General features: G+C 37.2%; 2 protein-coding genes across 2 annotated transcripts; both read left to right on the forward strand.

The window, feature by feature from the left end:
* The first annotated feature begins 355 nt into the window (after window positions 1-355).
* On the forward strand, window positions 356-1,887 carry LOC21389827 (F-box protein SKIP27). Its single transcript, XM_010094332.2, has 4 exons — window positions 356-631; window positions 747-1,033; window positions 1,120-1,194; window positions 1,286-1,887. The coding sequence occupies exons 2-4, from the start codon at window positions 785-787 to the stop codon at window positions 1,484-1,486; spliced, it is 525 nt and encodes a 174-aa protein (XP_010092634.1). The 5' UTR covers window positions 356-631; window positions 747-784; the 3' UTR covers window positions 1,487-1,887.
* A 4,243-nt stretch (window positions 1,888-6,130) lies between these two features.
* Window positions 6,131-10,724, forward strand: LOC21389828 (heterogeneous nuclear ribonucleoprotein U-like protein 1). Its single transcript, XM_024163139.1, has 9 exons — window positions 6,131-6,446; window positions 7,302-8,065; window positions 8,232-8,418; window positions 8,489-8,597; window positions 8,698-8,758; window positions 8,836-9,055; window positions 9,155-9,231; window positions 9,423-9,816; window positions 10,316-10,724. Exons 1-9 carry the CDS (start codon window positions 6,308-6,310, stop codon window positions 10,357-10,359), a joined length of 1,995 nt encoding a protein of 664 aa, XP_024018907.1. The 5' UTR covers window positions 6,131-6,307; the 3' UTR covers window positions 10,360-10,724.
* Window positions 10,725-13,369: the final 2,645 nt, after the last annotated feature.

The following is a 13,369-nucleotide window of genomic DNA, read 5'->3' on the forward strand; positions in this document are numbered from 1 at the left end:
CCTACACGTGTCAAAATCAAAACAAACGTGATGACGTGGCGCTATCAGATTGACGGTCACTAACTATCTCACCGCACAGGTCCAATAAAGCGCAACGTGCTGAGGAAGCTACCGACAAGCCGACTTTGGCCGACCAAGCGCCACGTCATCGATGAGAAGCAGATATGCTCCTTCCTACCGCCCCCACCTGGTTTCGCCACGTGTCCCATTCAAACGGCTAGTTTTCCCTCTCTCAGTTACATCTTTCTTAACCGCCAAAGAGAGAAACTTTTCCCGAGAAATGCCAAAAGAGAAAAAAAAAAAAATATATATATATATATATATATAATAAATAATAAAAATAAATCAAAGCGCACGAAGGGAAAGGACGAAGATTTTTTTATCCTTTGGAAAATTCCAGTAGATTCCGCAAACCGCGTAGATAGAAAGCATTTTTTTTCACAGCACAGTTTTCGAAAAAGCAAAAACGATACTTTCCCTCTATATAAAAGAGATTTAAAGCAACTCCCCCCCGTAATTTCGAGGAGTAGTTTCTTTTGTTTCTATTTTCACAGCAAGCCGTTTTTAACGCGGTGGTGACAAACCAGAGTCAGAATCGCAAAATAATCTAAGGCTTAATCTAGAGAACAAGGTTTGTTATATTCTCTCAATCTTCCTCAATCGAATTTGCATTCTAGGGGGGGTTTTTTTTTTTGGGTTCTTTATTAGCCATTAATCTCATCTTCCATGGCTCTGTTTTTGTGCAGGATTTCTGAATCTTGATTTGCGGACGTGATCGGAGAAAATGGCGTTGGGGAAGAAGTGCAGGAGTTTTACGGGGCCGAAGCGCGGTGGATTCGTCGGCGATGAGGGTTTGGAGTTAGGGCCTGTGAGGTATTTTTCGACATCGTTTGGGAGAAAGAGGATCGTCATTTCCAATCTTAGTGGGGATTCGAGTCCCAAGACTCCGACGAAGAAGCGATGTGGCGGGATGAATACGGTGGTTATGGACCTCGAGAGGTCTCCTCTCGAAGCTCTGCCCAATGACGTTCTGGTAAGCCCTAATTTCGCGAAGCTCTAATGGCGGTTTTGTGATTCCGATGCGATTGGTGAGTAATCTGAATTTTCAATTTGTTGCAGGTTAGGATTCTGTGTGGTGTGGACCATGAGGATCTCAATCAGCTTTCTCACGTATCGAAATCGATCAGAGAAGCGGTAAGTGTTACTAAAATTGCTCATTTCTTTTGATTTTAGGTCAAATGGATTCGGTATCGAAATTGATCTCGATTTTGCTTTTCGATTGCAGACTCTGGTGGCGAAGCAATCACATTTCGCTTACAGCACGCCGAAGAAGGTCCGCGCATTCCGAACCGCCATTGATTTGGAGGATTCTGGCGACGTCGGCGACGAGATCGAAACTCCGAATGCGCCGAAGCAATCCAGGCCGATTAAGTCGCGGCTCTTTGGGAAGAATCTCGACAGCATATCGGTGAATCTCTTCAATTGAAAAGACTCTGTAGATACAAATACTCTCGTGCCTTGGTAGGAAATCGTAGTTGTAGATTTAGCTGATTGCTTTACAGGGTAGGAGGGTTTGCTTATATCGGTTTCAAGGTTGTACACGGTCAAGAGAATCTTTACAGGCCAGTTTGTTCAATCCCTTTCATTGAATGGGATGGCTTGATTGATTGATTGTTTGTTTGTATCATTCTGTACATTTCTAGACCGAAACAGAGAGTGATAGAGAGGAAAAAAAAAATGTTCCACTATTCTTGAAGGGCAAGATTGCGCTCTTTCAATCTGATTAAAAAAAAAAAAAAGTTTTTAGAGTGTACAGTTGAATACGCATACTCTTTGAGCTGTATAATAAAATGGGCAAAAAAAGGTTTGCTTTTTATTTATTTGTCTTGCTCTTCTGTGTTCGTTCTCTCCGTTCAAAGCTTTTGTTTTCGCCCTCTCCGTTCAAAGCTTTTGAATTCGCCTTTACTTTGCTGAATATATCCTGCTTTTAATACCCGAAAGTGAATCAAAAAGTAAGATTTTAGAAGGCGAGTCCATCATCCATGTAAGATCCATGTATATCGAATTGCATAGTTTTCATTATAGGAATTAGGGATATCTATCAGAGTGGGGAGTTCAAGATTCGAGATGGTCAAGTCTCAAAAGATATTATTAATGGGATCCTCAGAGAATGCAAGATTCTTGGAATGTCTTACCACGGTCTAGTATCTATGTCGTTTGGACTGTGATTAGATAATAGATCGCTAAAGTTGACAGTCTACGCAATGTGCATTCATTAATTGGAGCATTTTTGGCGTGTTAGAACTGCCATTTTTATTTTTTCTGAAGGTTTTTTTTCCCCTCTTTTTTCCCAATTTTAGCATGATTGTCTAAAAGAAACATTAGTTTGGCATTTTGCTGTCGCTCGAAAGGGCATGGAAGCATCAGTTTCACATCACCGTAAAACTATACGCGTTAGAGACTTATGGTGGACAACAACCAGCAGTACTCTGCTCTCAGTGAATAACAGCTGTACATATGCGTGTGTGCATGAACTTTAAACAAAACAAAACGGGTAATAGAGAAATGCTACTATGACTCTTTTAAACACTCTTTACATTCACTTTTTACACTTGTAATTTATTATTTCATTTTCTCTTTAAATAAGAAATATCACAGAGCTTTCTCAAGGGATACAATATTAAGAAATATTAAAGAGGGCATAAAAGTATTGAGAGAGAGAGAATGTGGTTTTATGCCATTAGATACTAAGAGCTCAACATGATAGGTCAAAGTGTTGAAAATCTTCGGCCATGGAGCTTTTCCTTTACCTTTTAATTTTTGTGAAATAGAATAATTTCATGCGCGCTTTATTTTTTATTTTTTATTTTCGAGGCACAAATTGATGAAAGCTTAGAAAGACAAAGCGAGAAACTTGTAAGCAAGACCCGGCGGGGTCAAGTTTTTTCTTTTTTCTGGTGGGTTACATATGGAATGTTTAAAGTTGCAAAACATGTAGGTCAATCCCCTACATTATTGGCCCATTTGATATTGCGGTAATTTAGTTCAATTATTAGACTTTTGAAAAACATAAATAAGTGAACCTATGTGAATTACTCTCCATTTTGGGTAATCTGAAACCTAGGGGGGGAAAAAAAAGTGATCTTAGAGCGGTGGGAATGTCATCAAAGTGAAGCTCGCCTCATGCCTCTTCAGCTTTACCCTGACACTCGAGGGTACGTGACAACAAGCTCAAGTTCTTGGGTGCTTAAGAGTTTGTTTAGTACGATGATTTAAATTAGAGTGATTCTAATCATAATTTTAAAATCAGAATTATGATTTACGATTTTAGGTTCAAATCATGATTCAGAATCAGGGGTTTGAATCACCTTGAATCAAGATGGGGAGTGATTTTAGAATCATGAGTGATTTTGATTTAAAATATCACATCAGATTCTGAATCATGATTCAGAATCATCCAAATCAAATATTAATTCAAAATCATGATTCAGAATCACTGTAAACAAACAATAATTCTGAACTAGGATCCAGAATCATGATTCTAGATCTATCCACCAAACTTAGTATATGTTTGCATATGTTAACCAGATTGAATTATGGGGCTCGTTCATTTCACCGATTCGAGTTTTCAGTTCTAGGTTTCTACAGTAAAAAGCTCTTAGAAAATGTCACATCTAAATTTTTCTGCTACAGTGAAAAGCTCTCAAAAAATGTCACATTTCAGCTCGAATTGAAAACTCGAATCTGCGAAGTGAACGAGGTCGTGATTCAATTTTTTTTAAATTCCATTTTTTTGTGGGAGCTAAAGAGCCCGCACTATATAAAAAGAAGAGGAAAAAAAAAAAAAAAAACCCTACGGAAAGAATAACCTCACCGGAAATAAGATGTCACTCAGGACATAGAATATTGCCTAAGAAACTTCCTTTGACAAAAAAGGTGAATTCCCTTGTGTAGACGCCTAGTCATGCGTGTATCTGTTAACCCCATGTCAATGGTTTTTCATGGGATCCTTCATGCTCTGGTCAATCCTATGAATGTGACTGAGAGGCGTCCATTTCGCGTTTGCATTTCACATGCAGTCCTGAATCATCTTTAGCCAACAAAACTATTGCGCTTCCAATTTGCACATCGTTATCAACTGGCAGAGTTGGTCCTATTTATTTTAGAAATTGCATAAAAAAAGGCGTAAATGTAGTACATCAAAAAGACAAACTGAGAGTTAATTGCGTTTATTCTTCTTCCACCTTTTCCCCCCTCTCTTCTCAAAATAGGTATCCCATTTTAGAAGTTGTAACTCCTTCATTTTCCACGTGCACACACCGTGAATGCCTAATCTAGTGACCAAAAAAAAATCTCATAATCAACAGTCAACTTTCCGGCCCCGTTCATTTCGCTGATTCGAATTTAGAATTTGAGTTTTGCTACAGTAAAAAGCTCTCAAAAACAGTCACATCTAACTTTTTTGTTACAGTAAAAAGTTCTCACACAACATCACATCTCAACTCGAATTAGTGAACCGAACGAGCCCTAATACAGCAAAAAAGTTCCAAGATGAACTATCGTCGAAAAGTTTTAGCTTGAGAAGTTGTGGAACGTGCGTGTGTGTGTGTGTTTTTTTTGGTGCATTTGCAATTAATTTGAACCTTTATATGATAATAATAAATTTCTTTTTAGCTAAAACAATTTTTAGCTGTTAAGATTGTTTTTATTTCATTTAGCAGTTGAAATTGAACAAACTACTGCGTCATACTACTGCTCAACATGAGTAGAAGATGTGTGCGTCTTTTTTTTTTTTTTGGTGTGCAGTTTAGTTGTTTGTACAAAATTTGATGTGTTATTTAACAAATTTTTTTTTTTTGGCCTCTTTCTTTTGTCTGAATTATTTGCTTTCTTCCATTCTTTTTCCAAAGAAAGGAAAGAATCAAGTGCTACAATTTTTTTTTTTTTATTCTGGCAATATAATCTAATAGATTACCTATGATAATCTTGTAAATTATTTTAGTATCCGTTGTCGGTGACCAACAGAGTTTTTTTTTTTAGGGGAAATGACCAACAGAGTTAATTTCCCTATTTGTTGATCTTTGACCAATCCTTAGGCTATGTTTGGAAGTTGGATTTTGTGGGGGAAAGAAAATTTGAAGGAAAAAGAAAAAAAAAATAAAGAAGGGGGAAAAAAATAGAAGAGCCTGTTTGTTTCCGTTTCCGTTTCTATTCTGTGATTGCGCCCCGCCGTCTGTGAGTTTGTGTTTGGTTGTAACTTGAGTTAAATTTGAGTTATAACTTGAGTTGAACTTGTAATTTGAGTTTGTGTTTGGTTGTGTACATTTGAGTTATGGTTTGAGATAAGAATCTTTTTAAGTTTGTGTTTGAGTGAGTCAAAACTTAAATTTATATTTAGATAGTATTTTAATGCTGATGAAAAATTTTGATAGGGTATATGGATCGAGTTTTATTCGTCTTTTCGTTGTCAAAGCATAGAAAAAAATCATCTCAGTCAGAATTAAAAAGAAAAATTTATAGTATTTTTAAGAATTAAAAAAATACTGTTCATTAATTTGAGTTCGAATTTCTGAACTCGAGTTGAAGGGGAAACTTGAACTCGAGTTTTAGTCCTAAACTCGAGTTGGAACTCGAGTTTAAACTTAAAAGAACATGAACTCAAATAAAATTGTAACTCGAATTACCTTTTATTGAGTTTTTCACTCAAAAGAGCAAGCCCTAAAATCCATCAGATTTTTTTCATTTCCTCCAAATAATCCGGGTTCGAAACAGGGCTTTAGAGACCTGTTCTAGGACATAATTCTCACCCTATATAATGAGTGGCATCAGTAAAGATTCTACTAAGATAAATTAAAGTAACATAAATAAATATAAGAGAAATATTAACATTATTCTCTCTTTGTCATTATTTATTTTTTATTGTTAAACACGTAAATTTTATTATTATAATATATTATTTAAATAAAAAATAAAAAAATAAAATTTATGTGTTAAATAATAAATATATAAAATAATAAAAAAATTTATAAAAAAAGAGTCGTTAACATTTCTCTACGTATAAAACTCAAAAAACTTTTGAATTTTGATGGCATGCCACGTTCTTTCCTCAAGCTTTGAACTCAAAGTGAGCTCATCACCCCAAATCTAGTATCCTAATTCCTAATCACAAAAAAGCCGTGGAGAAGGCCCAAGCTCGGGCTCTTCGTAATCTAATGTAGCCCAAGAATACCTGCGCTGCTCCCATTTCGCGCTCTATTCTCTCTTTCCTGTCTCAACCACCTCTTCGGTCCTTCTAAGAGCTCCGTCAATGGCGTCGACGAAGCGCGGAGCTCCCGAAGACGACGAACCTGAGGCGTTTAAGAAAGCGAAGTTCGACGACGCTTCAAGTTCTTCGGAACCGAAACCGAAGCAGCGCGTGGTGCTTAATCCCGCCGATTGCGACTTAGGTTTTTGGTCTCTCTATCTCCCATCTCATTTCCTTTTCGCCTCTGTTTTCCGTTATCCTTTCCATTGTAAAATTTTTCGATTATGTACTCATATGAAATTGTGTATACGCGATAACGTATTTCGGTCTATGAAATATTGATGAAGTTACGGAATTATAATTGATGAAAGCAATCTTGTACGAGAAAATGCCTCTGTGGCGTGAGAGCTGACTAAAGTTTATCTCTTTATGAGTTTCTTATACTGAAGATACTTCTTTGAGTTAGCTTGTGAATGTGCAGAGTAGTGTTTTTGTTTTTTTTTGTTTTTGTTTTTTGATTTTAGGATAAAAGTGTAGAGTCGTGTTGGTATGTATATATCGGGTGTATATATACTGGTGTGTATATACAAATACATATACACTTTAAATGTTTTGCAACGAAGTTTAGGAAAAGGGGAGAATATGATAAAACTGAACGATTAAAGTCGTCACAGAAGATGATAAGAAACATGGTGGTTGGGGACTGATACCTGGTAAATAACTAGGAGTTTGATGTCTTTTAAAGAATGTAGGCTTACCGCTTGGCAGTTGGCAGGGCTACAATTTTGAACTCGAGGCAACTAAGCAGGTTTGGTGGATTTCGAGGCTCTATAAAAGAAACTAAAGAGCTTTTTTGTCTTCCGATTATTGTTAACTGTTTCCTTCAGATATCAATAGAATATGCTTGTAATAGTAGAAATTATCATACCTTTTGCATGTTTTTTCACTGAATGATTCAAAACCTGAATGGCTAAATCATTTCCTATGTGAAAACTTTCACTGAATACTTTTGGTGTGTTTTTTCCCAAGCTTAAAGGTGAACTTTTTTCCTCTTCAGATTTTACTATTGAAGGCAATGGACTCCAAGGATATGCACTTCATGAGCAGGGATTTGCATATTGTTGGTCTGGTGCTTGTGCCAATGTTGGTATAAGAGGGGGAAAGTATTGTTTCAGCTGCAAAATTATCTCTATCCAGCCTGTTGAGATGGAGGACACTTCCCCCGAGCAGAAGAATGTTTGCCGTCTTGGCGTCTCTAGGGGAGATGATTCAGTAGGAAACCTAGGGGAAACTGAGCATAGCTTTGGCTTTGGAGGCACAGGAAAGTTTTCAAATGACGGGAAGTTTTTGGATTATGGTGAGAAGTTTGGGGTTGGAGATACAATTGTTTGTACTGTTAATCTTGAAGAAAAACCATTTGCTTCAATTGGTTTCTCCAAGAATGGTAAATGGTTGGGTATAGCAAAGAAATTTGATGCTGGTCCAAAGGGTCTGGGAGTGGTGCATTCCCCCGTGAGAAAGCTACAGTGGAAATCAGCATTTTATCCTCATGTTTTGCTAAAAAACGTTGTCGTTCAGTTGCAGTTCAGTGTTGAAGATGGGCTTGTCCCTGAAGAAGGATTTAAGCCTTGGGAATCTGCTCTTGAGGATGGAAATGCCGTAATGGGACCCATTTTTTCTGACATTGGGGATTGTGAAGTGATAATGATGGTGGGATTACCAGCATCAGGAAAGACTACCTGGGCGGAGAAATGGGTGAAAGAGCATCCTGAGAAGCGTTATTTAACGCTTGGCACGAATCTAGCTCTTGATCGAATGAAGGTTTACCCACTTTCTTTCTTCTTCTTCTTTCTTTTGTGTGCGCGCATGACTGTGTGCATGTGTATTTATGTGGGAGCTCGGCTCGTGTTGTTATTCCAAATGCGCAAGCTAATTTTCTACTATGTCACTTTCCTTTCTTACCCTTGACAGAAGGTGATCTCTATAGGTGCCAGGACATTTGCGTAAGCAAAATTATGGTGAAAGGTTTGATCACCTCATGGATCGTGCTACTGGAGTTTTTAATACCCCTTTATCAAGAGCAGCAAATACACATCGCAATTACATAATTGATCAGACAAATGTTTTCAAGAGTGCACGTAAACGTAAGCTGAAACCATTTGCTCTCTTCAAGAAGATATATTTGGAGAGAATATTTACCACCTGCGTGTAGTGAATTTTTCTGTTCTATTTTCCCCCCCATTCAGATAGCTGTGGTGGTATTTCCACAACCTGGTGAGTTGATGCTCCGTTCTAAGAAAAGATTTCAAGAAATGGGAAAGGAGGTACCTGCTGACGCAGTAAACAACATGTTAGGTACTAACAACATAAGTTTTTTGACCCCCCTTCTTTTTAATGGATCACATTCTTATATCCTCATTCTTTAATTATTCTGGCTTGCATTACGTTTTGGCGGCCAATTATGTCTTGCCTATCAACAAGGATATGCCTGGTTCAGATGAGTACTTTGATGAGGTAAATCAGATACAAACTTCGGTTAGTTTTGCTGCTGTGACTGTTTTTTTGTCTAATTCTGTTTTCCTCTATATAAGGTTGTATTTTCAGAACTTGACCAAGTAGAATCTCAAAGAAGTTTGGATGAAATGAAGTGGTCATTGGAACCTAAATCCAATTCGAACTCAAGGAATGACTCCTCACCTTATCCTCAGGGAAGCTCTGTTTGGTCAAGTTCCACTTCTAGCTATTCACCTTGGGAGAGCCCCATCCGGCCACATCCTATGCCTTCACTGCAATATCAAGGACCATCAACAGGTTTCTGTCTAACACGTCTCCTTGCTGCAAGCTGGATCTGGTTCAGTAGTTTTGACATTTTGTAGGCATATGGTTCTCATTTAGTTTCCTTTGATTCAGTTACGAGTGAAAATTGGATGTGTTCTTATTTACCTGCCCCTCCATCGAAGTGTACCAATTACCAAATTCTCGACCAAGTAAGTTGAGACTCTTGAGTTTTTCCATACATCTTTGTTTAATTCTTGTAATATGCTCTCTGGTCACAGGTATAAATATAAGTTGACTACTTTCATATTCATTTATTTATTATTGTATCTTGTCATTACTTTCTTTATGCCTTCATTTCCTGTGTTCCGTTTTGACTTTGCCATTGTCTGCCTGTTAACAGGTCACTGGACAGCTTGGAAGTACAAGATCGCTTCCAGAAGCATACCGAGGAAAACAAAGTTTTCCCGCACATAAAGCAACTACTCTGCATGGAACTTGTACTAATTCAAATTATGAAAGTTCTTTCCATAGAGATAATAGTGGTTACTACCCCAATTATGGGGTTGAAACTTGCAGCCGATCAGATGTTGATGGCAATAGTAATAATTTCGGTGCCTCCATTAATAACTATAGTAGTAATAGTATGATTGAACCTCTTCCTCTTGAAAGCACCAGGGCTTCACTCCATTATAATGTTTCTCCTGCTCATTATAGTGGTCCTCAAAATCTCAGCTCTTATCAGCAAGCAGCTCCAAGAGCACCTCCATTTTGTCCAAGTCCTCTGGCGCCCTATGGTAGGTAGACAGGAGAGGGCTACTCTATAGACATTGTAGCAGTTGTTTGCAATTTTCTATTTGCCCATAACTGAGCAAGTGTCATTATTTATTTATTTTTATTATTATTATATTTTTTGCTTGAAACATGTGTCCTTATGTTACCGTACGTGCTAACATGCTTTTAAAAAATTGGTGATGTTAATTTCGCCTCTTCTTTTTGCTCAAATGCTATTCTTTGAAAGATTGATTTAATATATTGCATTTTACCCTATGTTGCTTGACATTTGCCTATCCCGGTATAGTTTGCTGCAAATTGGTAATAACGGGTACTCTGGGTCTGATATTCCTGATGGTACCTTTAATATTGCATGTGGAGTTGTTATTTGTTTTCCAGTTTTTAGTCTATTTTACGTTATATCATCGTTAGGGTATCCTTTGTTGCATTAGTAATTTAGTGCATATTACACATCATTGACTCTCTTCACGGACAACTTGTTTTTTTTATTTTTATGATTAGGTTCACCTTATGGTACTCAACCTCAAGCCCCTAGACCTCAATAGGGACATTTTCCTGCTAATGAACCATATTACAGAGGCAATGCCCCCCGCGGTTCAAGATTTTATTGACTGCTTGAGAGATTTGTTAACTGTTCCTTGATGTTTCAAGACTGCGGATCAGGACAGGAGTTTTTTTATTGACGATAAAAAGGAAAAATAGCGGTAAGTATAACTCTGGCTTCCTTAACTGCCGTCTTTTTGTAAATTGTGGCTTGTAATAAAGCATGCCTTTTCTTAAGGTGGATTGTACAGGATAGTTTTACACGACTATTGTGTTCTTTCAATGCATACAGCATATGCCTTGCTTCTGCGTAGAAAATATCAATATGTAATATCAACAGTATTATCATTTTCCAATATAAAATATATAAATGTATAGTACATGAACATAGTTGTTTGCTTTTGTTCCCCTGATTTTCCACTTTTCTTATTATCTCTCTTTTTGGGCTGCACAATTACCTGATTGCAAATTTGCAAGGTTGTCACACGCTCATTTAAAGCTAATCAGTGAGCCATATCAAGCAAGGTCGGTTGTCAACCAGTATAATTTCTGGTTTTGAAAAGCTTGTTACTAACTATGTAAAAAATGAGATCATCAAATCTTTTCCTGAGCTTGAATACATGGGATTTGGCTTTAGGTTTAAGAACATGTATCGACTTTTCGAATGATAAAACAAGTGACGAGAACAAGGATGTCTATGGATGTATATAAGAGCAGATTCTTGAGTTAGTGAGAATGTTTTTGATAGTTTTCACGCATTAGCAACACACAAGCATCCGTGCCCACCTCTCTGTTTCACCTTTTCATGGTGAGCACAATAACGCCCCCTTTTCTTTTGAATGCTTTACCACAAAAGTTTCAATTATATGGCCATAAATTTTTTTCTTCCTTTTATTTATAGGAGTTCTCTAGTAGGTCCGGAAGAAATGAGCTATTAGTTTTTCTCTACTTTTTAACCATTAAATCTGTATTAAAAATTTTCTTCTGCGTACTTTTTTAACCCATTGTAAATTTGACTATATTAAGTGGTCAAAAACTGATACTACTAGTAAAGAAGCCTATCGGAGAAAATCTTTTTATTTGTTACTTTTTTTTTGTTTTATTACGGTGTTACCAAACAAATTTGACTTCACGCAAACGCATAGATTTCTTATATCATGGCCTTTTTGAACATATTTTCGAGAGAGAACTTGTTGCAGCCTAACTGAAAAGTTAGTCCACACAGTGGAGGGTCCCAAACCATGTGATAAGCTTCCTAAAAGTAAAAAGTGCTTTTTTTTTTTTTGGTTGTTGCTCGCTCATTTCTTTTGCTAGGCTTTAAACAGTGAAACTAATGGCCTAGATTCTGTGTCCACCTCAACTAAAAACGCCCATCAACTTGGCCTTTAAAGCATATGCATATGGCTTCCCTTCCCTTCCCTTCCCTATGTTCAAAAACAGCTCAAACGTGGTTCCATTTTTCTGCTCATGTTACAACCTTAATTTATTTTGTTCCAAAGACATAATAATGGAAGAAACGACATCTTTTTGTGACCAAACTTTTTTCTTCCTTTTCTTTTCTGGGGGACTTTTGTGGACAAATTAGGCAATGACTAACAGCCACCGACTAGATGATTGGTTGAGGAATGGTCCGCCTAATCTAATCTATCTGTCTGTACTGCAGGCCAAAAATGATGTGTGTGTGTGTGTGTGTATACACACACATATAGTTGATGGAATATTGGACCAAAGACATAAGTATTTCACTTTAATTCTTTTTCTTTTCCTCTTTATTTTCAGGGAACATATAACTGACGAGTTCATGTGTGATAATGTAATTTGGAAAGCGTCATGTCGGGGATCTTCAATTTGACCTCATCTAACAGGGTGGCGGGCCAACAAATTGAAAAATGAGAAACAAAAGGTGTTGATATTTGTAACCATAATGGTTTTATATATATATATATATGTATATGTATTTAGAAAAGTCCCATGAAAGCCTGGTGAAAAATCAATCAACCCAGGGGAAATCTGCGAACTTTAACTTGGATCTTCTATAAGTTAGCAACGAAATTCACCTTTTCATCTAGTTCTTAAAAAAGTAATAAAAAAAAGACTTTTTCCGGTACACTAATATTTTAGTATGTTAAATTTTTTTTTTCGTTAAATCTGCATAAAATTAAGTAAAAGTCAAAAAATAAGTACATCCAACCGTTAGAAAAACAATGGATTGTTAGGTTACCTTAAGCAAGTATACACTAATTAAATGCAATATACGACTTGCACCTCACTTTCTCATGCATGTTCATGTATGAGATAATGAGACTGATATAATGTTTCTTATAAGTTTGCTAATCTGAAATAAAGTGAAAAGCTAGCGTGTGTGTATACCATGTACAATCAGTGTTGGAACTTTGGGCCAGCGGGCCGGCCCGAGACCCGAATTTTTTAAGCTTGGCAGGCAGGCTCAAATGTCAGCCCGTCCAACTTAATTTTTTGGGCTCGGGCTCGGGTAGCTCGAAAATGAATAACTCACTGGATCCCGCCGCCGTGTTATCGCCGTCTGCCAGAATTTTTTTGAATTTTTCCGGTCAGGCCCAATCTGCTCGGAGCCTGAGCCGACCAGCGGATAAATTTTTTTTTTACCGTTGGAGCCTGACCCGACCCGAAGCCTGGCCCCAACGGCTATTTTTTTACCGTTGCCCGATTTTTTGCCCGAACCCGACCCGCCAGAAAAAAATAGCTATTGGATCTGAATTTGGGGGAAAAAATCAATTTTTTAACCCAAAAATTTTCTTATAAATACTCCTCATCCCCCACACATTTTTCTCACTCAAACTCTCTCAATCCCTTTCAATTTCTCTCAATCTCTCTCAATCTCTCTCACAATTTTTCTAAAAACTATCACATTATCCTAAAGCTCTCTCTCTCTCAAATCGCTCTTATTTTTTTATAATGGATTCTTTTGGTTATAGTGGTATTCCTGTTGATGCCCAACACAACGTGGAAGAAGAAAAATTTCCCACTAATGAA

Source organism: Morus notabilis, unplaced genomic scaffold, assembly GCF_000414095.1.
Source record: "Morus notabilis unplaced genomic scaffold, ASM41409v2 Scaffold2307, whole genome shotgun sequence".
Taxonomy (NCBI): domain Eukaryota; kingdom Viridiplantae; phylum Streptophyta; class Magnoliopsida; order Rosales; family Moraceae; genus Morus; species Morus notabilis.